Raw genomic sequence first — 21,208 nt, 5'->3', positions numbered from 1 at the left:
TGCTATTTTGGACGTGGTAGCCATATGTACATTCCATTTGGCAATAGGTTTTACATCCATTGTGGAGGCTTTTAATAATAGCTTCCTACTTGATGGGAAAGTACCAATTTTCTTCCATTTTATCTACTTTTTCATGGATCATGAACAGTCCTATTCATGTACTAGTTTTCGACTATCTTTGTTGATGGAGATCAATAGAGGTAATGAAGAATTGATTAAGTCCTATGTCGACCAAAAAAAAAAACACCCCTTATCTTTCTTTCAAGTATAAACTATATAAAATCCCATAAATTATAAGGTCATTTTCAAGTTCATATATAATTTTAGAACCATTTATAAGTACATACTCAAACTCCCAAAAAATCTATAAATTTATTTATATCACTGTGCTAACAACAGGTATATAACTAAATATCTCCAATTTCTTTTCTGGCAGGATACACTGGGGACGGTCAGACAGTTCACAAGCATGTTGGAGCTGTGTTTAACTTGTGTCCCATTTAACTTATTATTCTGGAAATTACTAAACTAACCTTATTCCTTCGAAACGGACCTACATTCTCTATCCTCACCGCCCATGCTTTGTCACCGACCTTCCAGTACTCTCCACCTGGCGTTCCAAATGTAAATGATGTCATTCATGCCAAAGGTCATTTGGCCTTTTTCACGAATCTTCACTCAAATTATTAGTATGTGTAATTCTATTAAAATTTCTCATTTTCTTTTAATCTAGTACCTCGCATTTGAAGAAATTGTTGAATTTTCGACTTTATGCTCAAATTTTTCTTCAAAGCCAGATGCGGTAAGTTTATCAGCGGCAGTTGTGATTATAGTGCTCATTTAGATTTGTGAGTTCTTTTAGAGTTTCAATTATTTTGAATTTTATGGATTCGGCTTGAGATAGTGTTTGATTTTAGTAAAGTGGATTCGACTAGAGATCATCTTTATGCGTATTTTGTTCGATTTAATTTTTCCTATTTGAGCTCGTTGATTTTGTTGTATTTTCAGACTTGATGCTTTGACTGTATTTTTGAAAATTTGCTATTTGATAAATAATAATAAAATCTTAATAGACTACAATTTTTAAGATCAATTGATAAATGTATAATATATAAAAAATCAATTGATAATAATACATGGATTATAATTTGAATAAATTCGATACACAGTATCCGTATGCTCCATGATATGTAAAATACACACAATTATTTCTTTCTTTTGTTTTTGGTTTTTCCTTTTGTTGCAAAAGTAAAGAAAAAAAGTTTTGAAAAAGACGTTAGTGGGGACGTTGCGACGTTAACGGTTTACTGTGGCGCTTTGAGAAAAGAATGAATATTATAAGGTCGACAGAGAGCTTATGGTTCTTGCAAAGTTTGCTTAAAAATGCTCTGAGGAATTGGCTGACAATGATTCCCAACAAAAATTGGGTCACACCAAATGATCATGAGAATGTTGAATTCTTTGGGTCCTCAAAACTCTACCCAGAAAACCCAATTAAGTTCCCACTCCCACAACTGAAAAAATAAAAATAAATAAATAAACCTTCAAGCTTTGAAGCCACAAAGTTTGAGTCGTTTCAGAAAAACCTGGAAAACCCATGAATCTTTGCTTGTGACTTTGTTGGGTTTGAATGAATCAGAGCTTTGGTGAGAAAGACATTCATTTTTTGTTGGAATTATAGGCTTCCCTGAGAGCTCAATTAGGCATGTTACAAGAGGTAATAATGTCAGCCTTTTCTTTCTCATTCTCTATATGCAGTACATGTGTTTATGCAAGTACTTTAGATAGTATATAATATATAGCTGCAGTTTATCACTTCCTTCCCCCCCCCCCCCCCCCAACTTTTTCCTGATCTTTATCCACTTCATCTGGTTTTTTTTTTGTCAAGATTCATCTGGTTTATTTAAAGTGAAAGTTGTTAGTGTTGTTTAGGCAAGCCTTTACTGAATGAATAAATATGCTTCTTCTCTTCTGTGCTTTTATTGTTTCTTCTGGTTTGGGCACAAGGCTGGATTTGCTTAGACTCAGCATAAGGACATCTGAACAACTATTTCACCATGCAAATTCTTTTCTTTTTTTGAGGTTCCAACTTTCTGATGCTGCGCGATTTGTTCCAATCCCACTTGTTAACTTTATGTTTTCTGTTTCTTGCTGTCATGTTCATAGGTCTTAATCTTGGAGCAAAATATGCAGTTGTGTTTTTGCAACAGAGTGATTATGAGTGCTGTTTGTTTACTTGTTTGTTTGTTTGTTTGTTCAATTTGTTGATAGAGAATGAGCTATCCATCAACTCAATTTGCCACCTCAAGACAAATGGGGATATACGAGCCGTTTCGACAGGTTGGTGTGTGGAAAGAAACATTCAGGGGTGATCATAGCTCAAACACAGGTGCTTCTTCAATTCTAGAAGTGGATGCTGGGATAGAAACCAAGGTGAAGTTAAATGAAGCTTGGTCCCTTTTTCTTCAATGTTAGATTCACTATCCTTTTACTTCATGAACTTAAATTGATTCTCTGATTCTTCTCCTCCAGATTGGATATGTTTCTCATGAATCCTTGGCACCATCCGGAAATGATCAAGAACCAAACAGATCTTCTGATAAGGTGATGGTTTTGCTTCCCACCCCACCTCTTCTTACTTTCTTGTACTGCTGACCATGTCTTTGCAAGATGACCAAAAAAGAATTTGTTTGGTTGAACTGATGACACAGGAAGAAAAATTATTTACCAGCTAATTTACTTGTTCATTTGCTACCTTTATCGTATATTTCAGCTCTTTAGAGTTATATATATTCGGATTGACTTGTATTCATATGGTACTTTCTTTGACTGCACATAAGGGCACCTTCATACAGCATGGTCAGGCGGAAAATTAAATATGTGATTTGATCAAGCTGTTTTCTTTCTTTCTTTTTTCTTTTTCCTGTAAACGGACTTTGAAGTGTAAGTATCTATGTACAGGTACAGAGGCGCTTAGAACAAAATCGTGAAGCTGCTCGCAAAAGTCGTATGCGGAAAAAGGTGAATATGATTATTAATCACCTACAAGTCTTTCACCGAGGTTTTTTCATTCCTAGAACTTGTGATGTTATTTGAACAATCTCATCTTGTTCTACCATAGGCTTATGTTCAACAACTAGAAACAAGCCGCTTAAAACTGGCACAACTGGAGCAGGAACTTGAAAGAGCTAGAAAACAGGTAAGGGAAAATTACCCTTATTTGTCTTTGTTCATGTTACCATTAGTCAGCATTGAAATATAATTCTATCAGATAAACCGGCGGCTGCCTGATTTGCAGGGTGCCTATGTAGCCAGTTCATTAGGTACAAGTCATATGGGATACAATGGAGCTTTGAATTCAGGTTTGTGATTCTGAACTGTTTTAAATTGTTTTGAACAGTTCCAGCTATGGAAAATATTTCCCTTAATGACCTAACTACCAATTAGTTTTCAGTAATTTAAGTCGTACCTTCTATTGCATTATGTTAATTCAGCTGTGAATCTTGCAGGGATCACTACATTTGAGATGGAATATGGACATTGGGTTGAAGAACAACACAGACAGAATGTTGAACTCAGAAATGCATTGCAAGATCATGGAACCGATATAGAACTTCTTCGAATACTTGTAGAAAGTGGCTTGAGCCACTACGCTAATCTTTTCCGGATGAAGGCAGATGCTGCAAGGGCTGATGCCTTTTACTTACTGTCTGGCATATGGAGAACATCAGTAGAACGCCATTTTCACTGGATTGGAGGATTTCGCCCATCAGAGCTTCTAAATGTAAGGCGTAATTTAGTTCAACTCAGCATTTGAGGACTGCAGGGACTTTATTTTTTTGGTCATTATTTCTGATAGGCTATAGTGCAATTTAGTTCATCCAATGTGTAACATACTGCATTGTTTCCTTCATTCAGATTGTGTTGCCACAGCTTCAGCCATTGGATGAACCACAACTTGTGGATTTCTATAACTTGAGGCAATCGTCTCAGCAAGCGGAAGATGCTCTCACGCAGGGAATGGAGAAGCTTCAGCAGAATTTGGCGTTGACCATAGCAGGTGATCAAATCAGTGGAGAAATTTATGGATCTCAGATGGCTACTGCATTGGAGAAGTTGGAAGCACTGGAGACCTTTGTGGGCCAGGTGATGTATCAATTAGGATTGAAAGCAAATTGCATAAATCCAACACTCATTGGCTTTCTTCATGATGAAATGATCACATTGAGAGATTTTGGATCTTTGTTGTCAAAAGGGTTTAAATAATGCACCATCAAGATTTAACTGTAAATCTGCTCTATAATATTTCATGAATTTAAAGTCATAAACACATGTACACATATGACTTTCCACGTAAATATGCTGAACTGCATATGTTGCTCTTGTCCAAGACAGGCGGATCACCTCCGGCAGCAAACTCTGCAGCAAATGTCTCGAATCCTAACGACTCACCAGGCAGCTCGAGGCTTGCTTGCGCTCGGGGAATACTTTCACCGGCTGCGTGCCCTCAGTTCTCTTTGGACTGCCCATCCTCGTGAACCGACATAGTCAGCTGCAAGCCTCATCTGCTTAAATATATATATTCTTTTCCAATCAACTTGCCTTGTTTCAGAGGTTGTAAATATGTTCAGCTTAGTGGCTGCCTGAGTGTACCAATTCAAAACATATAGGTTTTCAAGTCATATGTCTCCAATGCCTGTAGCATATTAGCTAGTTTGTTGGGTAGATTGATTTGAAATGCAAGATGAATTAGCTGTTACTTGATGTGTAAATTTGCTCGAGACAATTATTGCCATATGCATGCCAGCAGTTACTATTTTATTAAGGTTTGGTGAGGGAATGAAATATGCAAATTCTTCTTCTTCTTCTTGTCATCTCCCTGAAGTTATATATTATTTGGAATTCATATTCCTGTTTGCCTGATGATTTGCACATTTGATCAATAGCAGAATTATGTTCCTGGTTTTAAAGTACAAAATATGTACACATGTTCTGCTTTTCCCCACCAACCCAACCCCCCCACTGTCACATCTCAGGATCAACTCCGCCGTAGCACGATATTGTCCGCTTTGGGCCCCTCCTCTCTGCCCGCACGGTTTTGTTTCTGGGAGCTCACGAGCAACTTCCCAGTGAGTCACCCATCCTGGGATTGCTCTAGCCCCCAACTGGTTGATGTGGGATCTTACAATAAATTGTCACATCCCGGGATCAACTCCGCCGTAGCACGATATTGTCCGCTTTAGGCCCCTCCTCTCTGCCCGCACGGTTTTGTTTCTGGGAGCTCACGAGCAACTTCCCAGTGGGTCACTCATCCTGGGATTGCTCTAGCCCCCAGCTCGCTTAACTTCGGAGTTCCTACGACTCCAAAGCCAGTGAGCTTCCAAAAGGCCTCGTGCTAGATGGATGCGGGTGTGTACATATAAGGCACATCACCCCCTCTCCGTTGGTTGATGTGGGATCTTACAATCCACCCCCCTTAAGGGCCCGACGTCCTCATCGGCACACTCGCACCACACGGCAGAGTGGATCTGATACCAAATTGTCACATACCGGGATCAACTCCGCCGTAGCACGATATTGTCCGCTTTGAGCCCATCCTCTCTGCCCGCACGGTTTTGTTTCTAGGAGCTCACGAGCAACTTCTCAGTGGGTCACCCATCCTGGGATTGCTCTAGCCCCCAACTCGCTTAACTTCGGAATTCCTACGACTCCGAAGCCAGTGAGCTCCCAAAAGGCCTCGTGCTAGATGGATGCGGGTGTGCACATATAAGGCACATCACTCCCTCTCCGTTGGTTGATGTGGAATCTTACAATACCCCTCTGTCGTGTTTATTAACACAACTTAATCAAATCGAGAAATATTCTCTTATCAGATAAGCTCACGTGGAATATAATTAATAACTTTTGATACGATTCATTTCATCAATTTCATAAAGTAAAAGAATAGTAATCCATAATTATCAATTTGATTATAAACTTCTAATCAACATAATTAGCAATTTGACAAAAGAGAGGCCCATCTCAATTAGCACTTAATTTATGATCAATTCATTATTAGACTCCAATTGTCATGGATGAATATTTGCTTTTGTGAAATGAGAAAAAGGTTTTATTTATTTATATTATTGTGGTGCCTCTAATATTTTATAAAAGAAAAATACCACATTTTTCCTTTTTCCTCTTTTTTCTTTTGGCGGGTACTGTCCGAGGTCCTAAGTGTCATGCTACGGGAAGCCAAACCGTCCACAAAAATTTCCCGGGTAAATTAAATATAAAAAAAAGAGTAAAATACAAATACAAAAATTACAAATTAAAGAAAAATACAAAAAAACTCAAAGATTCAGTCAGATTCGAAGAAATGTTCATTATCGGAACCTTTTCACTTTCTTCACGTCTTCAACCTTCGTAACCCCAATTGTTACCCCAAGAGCAAACCCTAATTTTAATTTCTAATTTGATTCTCTTCATTTCCTTCTAATCGGTCGGAGGTCTGAGCTGAAAGCCTGAGATAGTACGCCAAAAAAATGAGCAATTTGAGAACCATCTGTAGGCCACACACGGTCTTCACCTCCTTCATGTGTTGTAGACACCAAGCTCGCTTTAGCTCTAGGGTTTCATTTCGAAACCCTAATTACAACCCTCGTTTTGCGCCTGTGTCCGATTTTGCTAGATTGAATTGGAGCGGGTCCTGGTTCAGAGTGAATCAGAGGAGGACCATGGTTAAGGCATCCAATTGGGACCAACCCAAGTCTCCCTACGAAACTCTGAGTGATTGAATCTTTCTTAACTGGGAAAAGTTTAAAGCTTCACGCTTTGATTTTGTGAATTCTGGTATTTCTAACAAGTTCATTGTTTCTGTTTTTTTTTTCAAACACAGAACTAGAGAGGGACGCTGATGACGACCAGATCAAAATTGCTTACAGACGCTTGGCCAAATTTTATCACCCGGATGGTTTGTTCCTTTATCTTCATTAGAAATGCTTTTCAAACCTTTTTCATATCTGTAAATTGCTAGTATAATCACAAATAAAAAGAAACATTTTGTAAGGAAATTATGTACGTAAAAATTAGTGGTTTAATTAGGTGAAACCCTTTTTCTTGAATCTGTTGGCCATAATGAAGGGTGCCTTTGTTTTATTTTTTATTCGGTCATGTTAATTCCAATATGAGAACCTTTTTTTAATTTTTTTAATACAATCGATATTCTACTTTAATCTAATCTAAATTATGGGGAAGGGGATTCGAACTTGGGTGCAGAGTGGGGAGCACATCCGCCCTAGCCAACTTGGCTAAGTCCATGTCTGCCAACATGAGAACCTTTTTGATGCAACAAAGTTATAGTGCAAAACAGGAACTATTGGAAGACATTGAGAATTGTTATTCGCTTTTCTTCCTTAATTTTCATGTAATATTTTACTATCTTTCCTTGTGTATTAGATGGGTGCATGTATTTTTATTTTTTTTTTAAGTTTGGTCGTGAGTGAATGCTCTTTGCAATATATTTGTCCCCTTTGCTTTCTATTGATTTTTGGGCTTAAAATTTTGTCTTTATTCTCTGAATTTTAAGTTGATCTGGTTGTCTTTCTCTTTTCTAGTCTATGATGGTAGAGGGACCCTAGAGGAGGGTGAAACAGCTGAAGCTAGATTTATAAAGATTCAAGCTGCTTATGAGTTGCTCATAGATGAAGACAGGAGGGGACAATATGATAGGGCTAACCGAGTCAACCCAATGAAAGTAAGATTCATAGTTCGCATTTTAATTACAGTGAACTTTCTTGCTGATTATTTTAAGGATATATAAATGCTAATGTTTTGAGCATAAATACGAAAATGTAAAGTAGATTCATGAGTTGTATGATAATTTATTAATAAACTGATAGCTTGGCTCCTATTTTATTATTTTAGTAATGGATTCTTTGTGTGGACTGTTATATCAGGCATCTCAAGCATGGATGGAGTGGCTAATGAAAAAGAGAAGAGCTTTTGATCAGCGAGGTGATATGGCAATAGCAGCTTGGGCAGAGCAACAGCAGCGTGAGCTGAATATTCGTGCACGTCGACTTTCTCGTTCCAAGGTATAGAATCATTCTTTTAGTACATGAGTTAGCTGTAAAAAATTGTTTATGTAGTTCGCAAATGAAAATAAAAACAACATATGCTGCAGAGCCTTGCCTTTTGCAGGATGTAAAAGCATCAATGGCTACTATATATCCTACTTGTCTCTTATCATTACTCACCCAATACTCTGTTCAAAAAGCTCATGCTCATTTCTATGATCTCAGTTTTATAAGTAGCATCAAGCTATTATGTCATTTTATTTTGGCTGCATTCTCTCTTACTTAATGCCTAGGGCCATTGGAAATCCAGGTTGACCCAGATGAAGAGAAAAGAATCCTAGCAAGAGAGAAAAAGGCCTCGGCTGAGTATTTCTCCAGTACCCTCAAGCGGCATACGCTAGTGCTAAAGAAAAGGGACATAATGAGAAGGAAAGCCGAGGAAGAGAAGAGAAAGATCATCGGTCAGCTTTTAGCAGCAGAGGGACTTGAGCTCGACACAGATGATGAAGAATCACGGTAGAGAAAAATTTACTCATTGGCTTCTGACATTGTATTATAGAATACCTTTTGGATTGGCCCATGGAGACAAATCCTTCCATATTTGTGTTGTACAACGAAAGTAGAAAGAATCTGTATATATATATCTTCCGTTGGAGAAATTTATAGAAATTAATGAGAAATTTAGATTTTATTAAATCAGTGCATGCCTCTGCCTGTATTTGTATATGCTTCAAAGAGATCTCTAAATTTTCAAAATGTTTGAGCCGCCTTGAACTTAGCCGAAGTGTTTGACAACGCCAATTAAAAAATATAAGGTTTCAATAAGAACTTAGCTTTATTCACCAGAACTTTACAGTTCCTCGAAATAAGCGAGAGAATTACAACTTCATCATCTCCCCTCAAAAGTATGATATGCATGTTACAAGTAATTTGATTACTTTGAAGAGCATATTATGCTTAACAATCTTTTGCTTGGTAAAACTAAGCACTAAAAGAAAATGTTGCCATCTTCTTAAACAGAAACTGTTTGTTGCGCCGATCCTCTATCAGATGAAATCGAGCTTTACTCATCATATATCTATCAGATGAAATCGAGCTTTACTCATCATATATCAGAATTGTTGACATACGCTGAATGCCTCTCCACAATAAGTTCGATAAGCGGACTCTCCACATCATTATCACCAAGAGAATTGTTTCGATGAACCGAAACTTTTTCGTTACTTCTGACAACTACAACCTCTTCCTTGCGGGTCGAAAGTTCATTCGCTACAACCATATGCATCTTGTACTTCTTGAGAGCCATATCAGCCTTCTCTAAAAGAATCTTTGAATCCGTCTCTAGCTGTTTAGACAGTCATGTCAAAGGTTTTTAGTCCAATAAAGTAATACTGCATCTTGCAAGTTCTGTAATTTACTTTCATTATGGATAGGACAGGTGAGCCAGTTGAGCAGGGGGGCTAAACTATTAATTTTTAAAATAAAAACATTAAGAAATTAGAGAAAGTTCAGGGGTATGATACTTAATGATATATATATGATTGCATCGTACATGTCGAGGAAGATATACGGGTCTACTTTCTTTGAGACTGAAGACATAATGGACAACTTCAACTTAAGTCAGTTTACCCAACCTTTTATATTTTTCATGTCTAATGTAACACAAACACAAAGATTAGAACTCAGTTAAATAAATTGCCTACAGGTTGACTGTTACCCAGCCTCGCCCACAACCCTTCTGGACAAAAAGCCATACATACGGCTAATCCCCAGGTACAGGAAAAACAAATAAGGACTAAAGTGCAGCAACAGAACTCATGAACAGATAAAATTTATGAATATGCCAGTAACTAAAGTTAAGCAGAAGCTTCATATCTAACCTTGAAAGATATACAGAAGGCCTTTGGTGCCCAGTCTTGCCTTAGCACTAAGAGCATCTTTGGCACCTGAACAAGTCGCATGTCCAACGGACCAGCCCCTGACTGAATTTTGTGTTCAGCCTGCACAATCCTGCTTTATTAAGAAAATGGTGCAGCTGACGCATATTCTTGGATGAAACTTGTACATATACAGGATGGGGGAGGATACTGATTCTTTTTCCTTTATTTCATAAGCAAACTTCCCAATGACTAATCGCCAGCAGATTTTAATTTAAACAAGCTATTAAACATCAAAGATTCACATGTCAAGCCGTTCCCGCCTACTTAGAATAATATTGAGGTCATAAAAATGTCTAGCACTTTGCAAAGGACTAGCTTATATTATTTGACTCCAGAGGTTCATATATGCCCCAAAAGAAATGCAATCAAGCTTCCAAGGAACATAGTCAAGATATTGCTATCCCTTCCAATGAATATTGAGGTAAAAAAAACACGTCTTCTAGCAATTTTAAAAGGGCTGCACTTATGTAATCTGTCTGCTGACGTACAAGCAGAAAAACAGAGTAAAAAGCACAACACAAATTTTCAACATATTTAACCATTACCATGCTCTTCCAAGGAACATAAAAGTCAGACACTGCCGCTGCAAGATAAAGCATCGCATGTGGTCCAAGACTTCTCATTGATAAAGCAATCATCTGCAACATCTGCTCATAATACAAAGTCCAATTAGTCAAGCATAGGAGTATAACTATCATATCTAAAACAACCGACAACATTTTGTGTTAAAAAATTGTATTCAACAACAACTGAAGCGAACCTGAAGATACTCAAATATGGTTGTAAAGGGAAGTTTCAACAAGAGGCTTCCTGTTACTGCCTGCAATAGAATACGGCCCACAAAGCATTCATTGTTACATTGAGCTATTATAGACCAGGAAAACAGTCAAATTACAGAGTGAGTAAAAAAAGTTAAATGTGGAATAAGTAAATACATATACTACTGAATGCATGATAAATATAAGTGGTCCATACAGCACGATTCTTAGTGATGGCGTTCCTCACTGCTTCAGAATGTGGCTGGGACACTGGAATGTGAAACAAAGTTCAGTCATCTGAGCAGGAACCGTCAAAGGTTTGTATAATATTAAATGTGAGATTTGATTATTTGGCATCACCTGGAAGCTGCTAAAGAAAAAAATACTTGAAAGATTCTGGTTTCCCATCTTCCCAAAACCCAATAATCAAGCACAATCAACTCCCTTAGGACAAAAAAATTCCAATCTTTTCTAATACTCTACCAAACATGTCAAAACAAATGGCTACAACAATGTAACTGACAAGGAGAAAGGGTTATGTAGCCTATCAGACTCATTGGCAATTAGGCCATGTTTGATTAGTGTACTTATAGAGCCATTGCACAATGATTGTGTTTCCATCACATATTGTGGCCTTTTCTCAAGGTAGAAATTTTTGTTGCTGGAGTAAATGGTAAGATTTAATTTAAGTGTATTTTGTCAGACCTAAACTTGAGAGGGAGGGGCATAAGTTTTCACTTCAGTCATCCATGTGCATTTCTATTCTAAATACAAAAAGAAAAACATATTACAATAACTACAAACCTTTAATATTTGACTCATCCATATATTCAAAACATTCAAGCAAGGGGTCATCGGGAAGAGATCTGCAATATGGCTGGCAAGTTCCCCTGCATAATATTTAAGGAAAATCCAAAAAATATAAGCAATAAGTCTATTCTACCGTACAAAATTGTTGAAATGAATAGAAGATATATAAAATGGTAAAACAGAAATTACCTCCGATAAAGAAAGATAACAGCATAACCTGCCTTCAAAAAGTACCTGCAATATTATCAGGCAAGTTTAATCTGTAAGTCTGTAATATTAAAGATGGCATACTCAGTGAGTTTTAAGGTTATATACTCTGTGGATGCCGCTCCTCTATAGCCTGAGCTGAAGTTGTCGATGTAGCGAACACATCGTTGCTCTAGAGGAACTGTGGTACCCCCCGATGTCACACAGACAACCTTCCTAACTCCTCCACTTCCTACATAACATGTCAAATCAATCAAAATCCACTGAACCTAAGGTGATCAATGAAAAATATAACTGTGACAAAGCAAAAAGTGAACATGCCGGAAGGTATTGAATTCTTCTTCACAAATTCCTCGAGTTTTTCACTGATATCAACTCTGTTCTTCAAAGGAGGAGCTGAGTCAAAAAAGGCTTGGATTTCTGCATCCAGTGTTTCTTTTGGAATTTCCAACCCATTTGTTAGAGACATTTGCAATTGCCTGCAATCCAATTTCTTATAAAAAAAACCCACAAAATGATTTCATGTAAATATGCAAATGCACCGCCAACATACAGAGAGATTAGTAATTAAAACTTTCCAACTTGGTACAAGGTTCACTAGTCTGAAGATTATGAAGTTACCCTCATAACTCAAAATTATAAACCATCTGCTAAGTAGGAAAATGACAGTACAAAACAGATTTATTAAGGAAGAAACTGAACACAGTGAAGACTAAACTGAGGATCAACTGCATATAAACCCCCAGCCGCACCAACCCCACACAACAACCCACCCGCCACCTCCCCAACTCTCCTGCCCTTACACCACCGCCACCTTCTTCCCCTCTCTCCTCCGCCTACACCACCTCCTTCCTCTCTCTCCTCCGCCTACACCACCTCCCTCTCTCTGCCCCAACTCTTCAGAATTTCATACGCAATCATGAAAAAGTTGAGAGGACAGATATGACATATATGGAAGGGAAATCAAACTGAATGCCTTTAGGTAACTACTAAGCATTTCGTTTGATGGACAGGTCCTCAAGTTTAATCCAAAATACAATCACGACATTGCTAACCATATAAAATTGTAACCCATAATACAAATTCAAAACCAAAAAAATCCGAAAAATCAAAAGGGATTAGAGCATTGATGGGAAGTTGAAAGCTTACCTAAAGAACAAAGACAATGGCAAACTTGGTTGAGAAGATTTGAGAGCTCAAAATATAAAGAAAAGGATAGGTAATTGTAAAATGGGGCAAAGATACCCCTAAATTCTCAACCCCAAAATATGTATGCTGGGATATTAAAGCAGAGATTCATTACAAATCAGAACCAAATTGGTAATGAAATCCCCCAATATCTTTGAATTGCGAAGAAACTCAAATGCATAGAACTAATACAAAAAGGAAAATTTGCCACACAAAAAAACCTGTATAGAGAGACCTGAGAGCAGCTGACGAAGAGTTGGAATGGGTTCACTTTTTGAGGCAGAGAGACGGTGCCCGTTTGAAGATTGGAAAGAACAACAATTTATTTTGGGTTGTGTACTTTAAACTTGTATAAGCATGGAACGTTGAGATGCTTCATAGCCGTCTATTCCCGCGAAATATGTAAATGATGAAAATCGATGGACATGAATGTGACTGTGCGAAATCCAACCATAGTTGACCCCACCCACTCTATTTCGGCAGTACGATTTGACTTGGTGTATAATTAATTCTGAATAAAATTTGTAAGAGAATTGTAGCTTAAATGATTAAGGGCATTTAACTATTTCTAATTTCAATTCTCCTATTTACCAATACTGCTTGAAAGTTGTATACAAGAAAAAACAAAAAGAAAGTCGAAACAAATTTTAAACTTAAGAAAATAAAAACTAGATCAAAGTGAAGGAAAATACTTCCCTCTTAACTCCAGATTTAGGAATTCCTATATTGCATCCAATAACAATATGATATGTGTGTATAAATTTTTATTTTATTTTATATTTTTAATAAATTATTTTATCTTTTATATTTTATATTTTTAATAAAATATTTTTGTATATATGTTAAACTGTGAAACGCCGCCTTCGAGAGGAAGAACCAAACAGTATCCAAAGTGAGAGGTAGCAAAATTAAGGTAAAGGGCTTTTTTTGTTTTTTGGTCAACAAAAATAAGATAAAGGTGTGTGGTATATCTATCTACCGCAATAAATTATTAAATAACAAAACTGGGAAAAATAAAAAAGCAAACCGGGTATTGAACCCGACGTGAATCGAACACGCAACCTTCTGATCTGGAGTCAGACGCGCTACCATTGCGCCACGGATCCGGTTGTTAAACTTCTTTCGTTAGTTTCTATCTATATTAACTCTCTACCCAAGCGACGTCGTTTCCTAACTGCTCATTAAGTAGGTACACTGCCAAAACGCTTCAAAAGAGACTTCCCGCCAGAGCCCACCCGTTTAACAGCTGGAACATCACAGCCGTCTTCTCCAAGAAACCCTCCATTTCCCCACATTCTTGCAGAGAACCCAACAATGGCCGTGGACCCATCGAAGCTCTCAATGGCCTTCGACCCATCAAAGCTTCAGACCCAAATCGACATCAAGCCTCCACCGCCTCCGTTCTTCACCGAATCAGCTGCCGAAACCCTCCAAGAACCCACCAAGCTCTCCTTCTTCGCCTCCCGCTACCGTCGTCCTCGCCGCCATCGAGCTGACACGTGGCTCATCTCGCTCTTTGTTATTCTTCATATCGTAGCCTTCATGGCCACCATGGTCGTCAACGACTGCTGGAGCAAGTCTCATGGCGACTGTGCTCTGAAGGCCTTTGGGAGGTTGTCGTTTCAGCCGCTCTCCGAGAACCCACTCCTCGGCCCTTCGGCTTCCACGTGAGCTTCTCTTGCTCTTGTTTTGAAAATTATTTTTTGTTTGATTTTAAGTGAGGATGAGTTTTCTTGGTGAAATCTTGGTAGGTTCTGTGTGAGTTTATGTGGGTTCTCTCTGTTTGTAAGGTTACTGAGAAAATGTGGGAGAGAAGTAAAAGAAATGTTCGTTCTTTGGGTTGAATTAATCTCTTTTTTTCTCATTAGGTTTCTGAGATCTTTCATCTTAATTAGTTAGTTCCTGCCGTGGTTCTTGGAAACTTTGTTGATTGAGATCTGGCTGCTGTGATCAATTTTGAGCAATTGGTTGATGTTGCGTTAGTCTAATTAGGTTTACTCTGTTTGGTTGCTGAGAAAACAAAGGAACTCGTAAATTGATAGAAAGGTTTTATTTTTCTCTTTTCCACATAATTTCCTTTATTATTTTTAAGTCTCATCAAAGGGATACATATCATTGTTGTCACTGGTTTTTAGAAACTGTACCCGTGTTTGAGATCAGTTTTGCTTGAAGAGTCAAAATTTTCTCATAGAACACTTTTGGTTCTTCAGTTCTGTGATCGTCCTATAGCTTTTATTGATGGAGATCGGTTAAAGGTTTTGTTGCCAAAAACTCGGTTGCCTGTCCTGTGGAGGCTTTGGTAGAATTCAAAGTGATTTTTGTAGTCTTAGGATTTGGCCTCATCTATCGAGTTGTATGAATTAAGAGCTGTGTTTGACTCTTGAGAATGCATGAACATGTTTGTGGTTTCTGGTACAGATTTTCTTTTGCCCTTCAGACCTAATGTTAGTGGCATTGCAGGCTTGATGAAATGGGAGCTCTTCGACGGACTTTTTTAACAGAGAACCACCAAACTTGGCGTCTTTTTACATTTCCATGTCTGCACGCCGGAGCCATCCACCTTGTGATCAACCTTAGCTGTGTTATCTTTGTTGGAATTCACTTGGAGCAAGAGTTTGGACCAAGTAGATTTTCCTTCCCATTTCAATTTCTGGACGTTATTTTACATGAGCAGTTAGGTTATGTGTAGCTCTTGAAAATTGCAGACGCTGAATCACTGATGTTCTTAAATGTTTGTTTCTTTCAAACAGTAATGGCAGGGTTAATCTACATACTCTCTGCTTTTGTTGGTACGTTGGTGGCTGCACTTTTTGTTGAGAAACGCCCATCAGTCGGTTCTTCCGGACCTCTGTTTGGGTTACTTGGAGCTACACTTTCTGCACTGATTCAGAACTGGGAAATGTACACCAATAAGGTTTTCCACCTACTGCCTTTCTCATTCAGTTTGATCTGTCTCCCATGATCTGATTTAGTAATGTAATGATTGTTCATTTGTTTGGTTGCAGTTCACAGCTCTGGCATCAGTAATATTTGTCTCCATTGGCAATTTTCTCCTTGGTTTGCTACCTTATGTTGACAATTTCTCAAGCATTGGAGGCTTTTTATCTGGGTTCCTACTCGGATCTGCGTTTTTATCCAGTCCCAAGGTCAAAGAAGTGGTGCAAGATAAAGGAGGCCTCATGGATTATGATCTCAAAAATTATATCAAGTCGAGGTTGAGGCAGAAGTTGGACAGGCCAGTCTATAGGAGTGTCTCTATTCTTCTCTTTGGTCTTATGTGAGTATTTCTCTTTTTTATAGAAAATGCTGCACATTGTTTCTTATAGTTTAAATTAACATGAGATCTTATAAGAGGAGCTTTATTATATGCTGCAGGCTTGCTGGATGTCTGGTAGGAGTTCTGCAAGGCATTAACATGAACCAGTATTGCGGGTGGTGTCGGTATGCTGATTGTGTCCCTTCCAAAAGCTGGAGCTGCAGAGACATGGAAAATTCTTGTGAGGTATCTATCTGATCCTAGCACTTCAATCTGTATAAAACTGAAAGTAATCCTCCCCTCCTTTTCCCCTTCCCCTATACAAAAGAAGCAAGTAATCTCCTTCCCCTATACAAAAGAAGCAAGTAATCTATTAGAACCTAAACATGGCTTTAGTTTGATGGACAAGGGTCTCTCTTCACACTGTTGAGAAGCAGTGCAACCAAAGATAATTGATTTCAACAACATTTTAGGAACCAAAAAGAGGAGTAAACTATTAGAACCTTTAACAAGTATTAGCACTCATTATGATTTCAAATGTACCCTGCTTAGAAAGTGAGCCACCCTGAACATGGAAGTTCTGCTAGGAAAGTATTAGTCATCTAAAGAGACTCGCCGGCGAAGAACAGAACTGTAATTATAGATAAGATAGGAAAGGAAGGTTTTCATCTTATATGTCAGCTTGGAAAGTTATTTCTTCCTCCCAATCACTTCAAATGCACTCAAATGTATTCTGACCAACTTTCTTACAATCGATCTTGCAGACCATGGCGAGCAATGAACAGTTGACTTTGACGTGTATGGCTAACGGGAATTTCAGGGTTCTTCCATTCACCAACATCTCTCAAGCTAGGACGAACGACTTGTGCAGTGTGATATGCTCATAGAATTTGCCACTCTTGTGATTCTGTTACAGCATGGGGAAAGATACAAACTTGTAATATCAATACCGTGTTGATAGCCATCTAGTTAATGTTGACTTTTGCAGTAGAAAATTTTCAGCATAGTTTGCAAGAGCGTTGACATGAGATATATTTGCATTTTGAGCATTTTAACCGTCTCCCTTGTTGATAGTACCCCACATCAAGTGAAGAAAGCTTGATGAAATCTTAAAAGCTCGTCGATTGTCAATTAATTTTGGGTTGAATACTTGCATTCTAATAAGAGGCATAAAATTGAAAATCATTGTGAAGTTTCTAAAGGGTCTTGTTTTCAGAATTCCAATCCTTCATAAAATCTCCATTTCTGGGTCCCCTTTAGTGTCGGCCGTCAGTCTTAAGTTTGATTAGAATTCAACTCATCGATCCATGGCGGGACCGAATCAAACAATTATCATAAACGACTAGTAAGTGTAACTGTTGCTATTTGTGATGAAATTTAACTGTTTGTTGCTCAAATAAAATATTTTGGGAAATCTCAACATCTAGCGCCCGTGGCCTAATGGATAAGGCATCTGACTTCTAATCAGGCGATTGTGGGTTCGAGTCCCACCGGGCGTGCTTTCTTAATTATTTCGTTTTTATAAAACTTAGGCTCAGAAATCTTACCAAAGCCCACCTACACAAAGTCGGTTTTAAATCTTTTGTTTGGCCCACCAAAGGACCTAGGCTCTTCACAAAATTTATTTCATATTTGTACAATTTTATTTTACTTATGTCTCTTTTGTTCACTTATACTTTCCTTGTATGTTATTATTATTTTATTTTCATTTTAATAAGGACAATATCCTAAACTATTCTAATATATAAGGAGGGAATTTGAATTCGAGTGCAATGGGGCTAGCTCAACTAACTCAACCCACAATTACATGTACAACTTGAACTATTAAATACGACTGCTTGATAGAACTTTTATTTAACATATAAATTACCAAAAAAAATTATTAATATATATAAATATATGTAGATACTGATGTAAGGAAGATGTATTTAATTTCAACAGTACAGAAGAATATCACACAACTTTTTCTTTTTTGTTAATTTTTTTGACAGATGCGATCCCTTTTGCGGCTCTAGGTCTACACACTGGCCGCCCTTACAGTTAATTTACAGCCTTAGAGTGCCAGCAAACCGCAATGATTTAAAAGGTAAATACTCAATTACAGTGCCAGCAAAACCCTCAATTCACTCAATTGCTTTTAACAATCACAGTTTTAGGCAGCCCAAATGCAAAATTCTTATTGGATTTTCAAGCCTTTATGCTTTTCTTTTCTCTCTTTTTTTTTGGTATTCTATTTGATCTGATTTGGACTATGGAAGAGAAGTAGGCAAGTAGGAGGAGAAAATACATTAGAAAATTGCAGCTTTGGTATTTACTGTTTGGGCTAAATTTTTCAGCCTTAGTTGGACTCTATGGTGCTTTCAATCCAAAACCCTAGATCTTGGACCATCCATAACAATTTTTGTACTTACCCCCTCCTCCTCCTCCGGCTGCTGCTGCAGCTAAATCCATAAATAGCCCACAAAGTTTTAAAACAAAGCATGCACCAACCATAATGTCTCTGTGTGGGCAGCCTTGGCACACAAAAGCATACAAAGTAAAACTCCTAGTCTCTCTCTTTTGTGTGCTCAATTGCCAGCTAGTCTTGCCAATAATGATTTTTAAAGAGAAATTCTTTTGTAAAAGTTAAATTTCAAAGATTCTTTGACTAAGGAAGCATTTATTGGTGCCTTTGTTGCACACACACGACACATTGCCCTAAAAGTGAACCTAAGCATCAAATACTAGGAAAGTGTATATTAGTAACACTATTTACCATGCATTACTGATTACATCTTTCACAAATACGAGATTGTTTATGCCAATGAGTCTCGTCCGTACAAGAAATATAATTCGAGTCGCAATTAGTAGATTTTCCACATATAGTAAAAGGTGAGAGGTTTCCTTGTATGGCCTTGGTGTGTACATACACTCACTATACTCCATGATCAATTTATTCTAGGTACTTGTTTGCAAGAGTGTGAGTTGGCTAATTAAGGCACTCTTGGTCAGAATCAACAAGCATGTCAGCTGTCAAAACTTATATGCAATTGGCATCTCAACAAGCGTATTGTTTTGTACCATTGAGTTTTTGCAACCATTGATTTGGCAACATGTGGCATGCTTTCCCACTTATGCACATTGTGATGTACGACCTTGTAGAACCCTTCACGGAATTGAATATTCTAAATCAAAATCATACTCACGGCAAGAAAGGGTCACCTAGTTATATATATAAAGCCTATAGAGCACTATATAAAAAATTCTCTAGAGTTGATGGTTTCAAGCTTTCACTTAGGTCGCAGAATTTATATGAATTTGGAAGGCTCCTCGCCTCTTTTTAGGGTAGAGGGAGGGATGAAAAAGGGACCCTATAGTGCAAAGGAATCCAGAAGTGGGTTTTTGCCTAGTTGAACCAAAAAGCAAAGAAAGATATAGCCTTGAAACTCTCTCACCATCAATGTTAGTCAAAAAAAGGGTTGATGGTTTTATATGGGTCTAGTCTATATTCTATAAATCCAAAGGGAGAAGAAGAAGTTTTTTTTGGATTTTGAGTATTTTACTTGGCCCCTTTCTTCAATATCTATCATCATTTTGAAGAATCCTACTACTTTGTTCTATAAAAAGGATATCCTAACTAGTTGACCCTTCTCATCTTTCTCTCTCATAGGTTTGCACTCAAGCACAAAGAGATGCATTGTGTAAGGGGTAGAAGTGAATTGTATGTGTGGGTGGCATAACGTGTAAAGATTGTTATTTTTTTTCATTTTCGTGGGAGATACTCGTGCTCCACCCATACGCTATGGTACATAGTGAAAATGATACCTTATTCAAAAGAGCATGAAAAAATGCTTCATATTTATCATTTATTTTTGTAGACGAAAAGTATGGAGCCAACTTGTATTATTTCTTTGTTTAACATTGATCTGAAGTACCATATCATTTAAGCTTAAGATCAACTTGAATTCTCAAAAAGAAAAAGATACATCGTAAGATTCCACCCACATGATTGAGAATTTTCTCAATCCTAGCATCTAAGTCAATTTAAAAGCAAGATTTGGTGCTCCATCTTAAATATATGGACAGATAATGTAGCTACTACAATATCTTTGGGGAATAATAATACATTGTATTGGGTACAAATATGCTTTGAACAATAATCACAATGATGAGCGATCCCATTAACTTAGCTTAAATTAATAGATTAATAAAACGCAGGATTCCGTTAAATCATGTATGATTATTGTCCACCATCTTTGCCAAACTCACATATATAAAATCACAATAATAAAATAAAATCGTAAACAAATTGTATGACCTTGTCCAAATTTTATAACTTAAAATATTATTTTGTTCTTTTTTTATAAAAAAAATTTATTTATTTTAAAAAATTCCCGAATCTAAGACATTTTGAATTTTGATGGCAAAGTTCATCAGGTTGGGCCAGAGAGCAAAAGAAAACTATACTTCAGAAGCTTAAGAATATGATTATCATCCAGTTGTTTAGTTATATCACTGACACGTGTCCTATTATGCATAGGTAGGCAATACTTTAACCTAGCTTTAGCTTAACTTTTGCCCTTTTTACCAGATTGGGCAGTGATTTGCCCATGTCTGTGATAAGTGGAGCATCTTTGCTGCTCAAAAGACCATAACGCCCTTTCCAACTTAATTTTTGCTTTACTAAAATTTAATTTCAATTTTATGTAATTTGTCACCAAAAAAAATAAGGATGAAAATAAAAAAGACATTACATGTCCTATTATGTCTCCTTCAATTGAATACTAATTATAGGAAGAAAAATATAAAATTAAAATTGCAATTATTTCATAGGAGACCAAATGAATATAAAAAACAGAAATATTTTTGTTTGTTTAACCAAAAAATATATATCTATATATATAAAACAAAAGGCAAAAAATGGTAAAATATTCAAAATACTAGAAAATGCCCTTGATTAATGCAAACATTAAGAATTAAAATTATTAATTAAATGAGGATAATATGATAAAT

The 21,208-nt window shown here is 37.2% G+C and overlaps 4 protein-coding genes and 2 non-coding genes across 14 annotated transcripts; 4 read left to right on the top strand and 2 right to left on the bottom strand.

Moving 5' to 3' along the window:
• Window positions 1-1,394: 1,394 nt before the first annotated feature.
• LOC117635949 (transcription factor TGA7) lies at window positions 1,395-4,835 on the top strand. 4 transcript variants are annotated; one of them, XM_034370372.1, is made up of 9 exons: window positions 1,395-1,717; window positions 2,272-2,433; window positions 2,533-2,604; window positions 2,962-3,021; window positions 3,122-3,199; window positions 3,299-3,362; window positions 3,510-3,784; window positions 3,919-4,146; window positions 4,396-4,835. In XM_034370372.1, exons 1-9 carry the CDS (start codon window positions 1,706-1,708, stop codon window positions 4,546-4,548), a joined length of 1,104 nt encoding a protein of 367 aa, XP_034226263.1. In that variant the 5' UTR covers window positions 1,395-1,705; the 3' UTR covers window positions 4,549-4,835. The 4 variants fall into 4 exon arrangements, with proteins under 4 accessions (XP_034226263.1, XP_034226238.1, XP_034226247.1 ...); XM_034370347.1 differs by having other exon boundaries at window positions 3,272-3,362; XM_034370356.1 differs by lacking the exon at window positions 1,395-1,717 and adding an exon at window positions 1,889-2,082 and having other exon boundaries at window positions 3,272-3,362.
• A 1,496-nt stretch (window positions 4,836-6,331) lies between these two features.
• LOC117636816 (chaperone protein dnaJ 20, chloroplastic) lies at window positions 6,332-8,756 on the top strand. 2 transcript variants are annotated; one of them, XM_034371506.1, is made up of 5 exons: window positions 6,332-6,768; window positions 6,878-6,952; window positions 7,596-7,735; window positions 7,938-8,075; window positions 8,351-8,518. In XM_034371506.1, exons 1-5 carry the CDS (start codon window positions 6,525-6,527, stop codon window positions 8,396-8,398), a joined length of 645 nt encoding a protein of 214 aa, XP_034227397.1. In that variant the 5' UTR covers window positions 6,332-6,524; the 3' UTR covers window positions 8,399-8,518. The 2 variants fall into 2 exon arrangements, with proteins under 2 accessions (XP_034227397.1, XP_034227389.1); XM_034371498.1 differs by having other exon boundaries at window positions 6,334-6,768; window positions 8,368-8,756.
• Window positions 8,757-8,858: 102 nt separating this feature from the next.
• On the bottom strand, window positions 8,859-13,283 carry LOC117615804 (phosphopantothenate--cysteine ligase 2-like). Of its 5 annotated transcripts, none has more exons than XM_034344960.1 (10): window positions 13,196-13,283; window positions 12,094-12,251; window positions 11,881-12,004; window positions 11,755-11,799; window positions 11,560-11,645; window positions 10,973-11,025; window positions 10,758-10,817; window positions 10,543-10,644; window positions 9,938-10,057; window positions 8,859-9,402 (listed from the first exon to the last, which is right to left on the bottom strand). In XM_034344960.1, the coding sequence occupies exons 2-10, from the start codon at window positions 12,239-12,241 to the stop codon at window positions 9,163-9,165; spliced, it is 978 nt and encodes a 325-aa protein (XP_034200851.1). In that variant the 5' UTR covers window positions 12,242-12,251; window positions 13,196-13,283; the 3' UTR covers window positions 8,859-9,162. The 5 variants fall into 5 exon arrangements, with proteins under 5 accessions (XP_034200851.1, XP_034200853.1, XP_034200852.1 ...); XM_034344962.1 differs by having other exon boundaries at window positions 13,182-13,277; XM_034344961.1 differs by having other exon boundaries at window positions 12,922-13,270.
• Window positions 13,284-13,994: 711 nt separating this feature from the next.
• Window positions 13,995-14,066, bottom strand: TRNAW-CCA. Its single transcript has one exon. It is a non-coding gene; the product is annotated as a tRNA-Trp (tRNA).
• A 189-nt stretch (window positions 14,067-14,255) lies between these two features.
• LOC117615616 (RHOMBOID-like protein 8) lies at window positions 14,256-17,232 on the top strand. Its single transcript, XM_034344727.1, has 6 exons — window positions 14,256-14,627; window positions 15,421-15,584; window positions 15,711-15,874; window positions 15,966-16,237; window positions 16,336-16,462; window positions 16,981-17,232. The coding sequence occupies exons 1-6, from the start codon at window positions 14,275-14,277 to the stop codon at window positions 17,101-17,103; spliced, it is 1,203 nt and encodes a 400-aa protein (XP_034200618.1). The 5' UTR covers window positions 14,256-14,274; the 3' UTR covers window positions 17,104-17,232.
• A 410-nt stretch (window positions 17,233-17,642) lies between these two features.
• On the top strand, window positions 17,643-17,715 carry TRNAR-UCU. The gene has a single exon. It is a non-coding gene; the product is annotated as a tRNA-Arg (tRNA).
• The last annotated feature ends 3,493 nt before the right edge of the window (window positions 17,716-21,208 follow it).

The sequence above is a fragment of the Prunus dulcis genome, chromosome 1, assembly GCF_902201215.1.
Source record: "Prunus dulcis chromosome 1, ALMONDv2, whole genome shotgun sequence".
Lineage (NCBI taxonomy): Eukaryota > Viridiplantae > Streptophyta > Magnoliopsida > Rosales > Rosaceae > Prunus > Prunus dulcis.
This window is presented reverse-complemented; position numbering and strand designations above follow the sequence as displayed.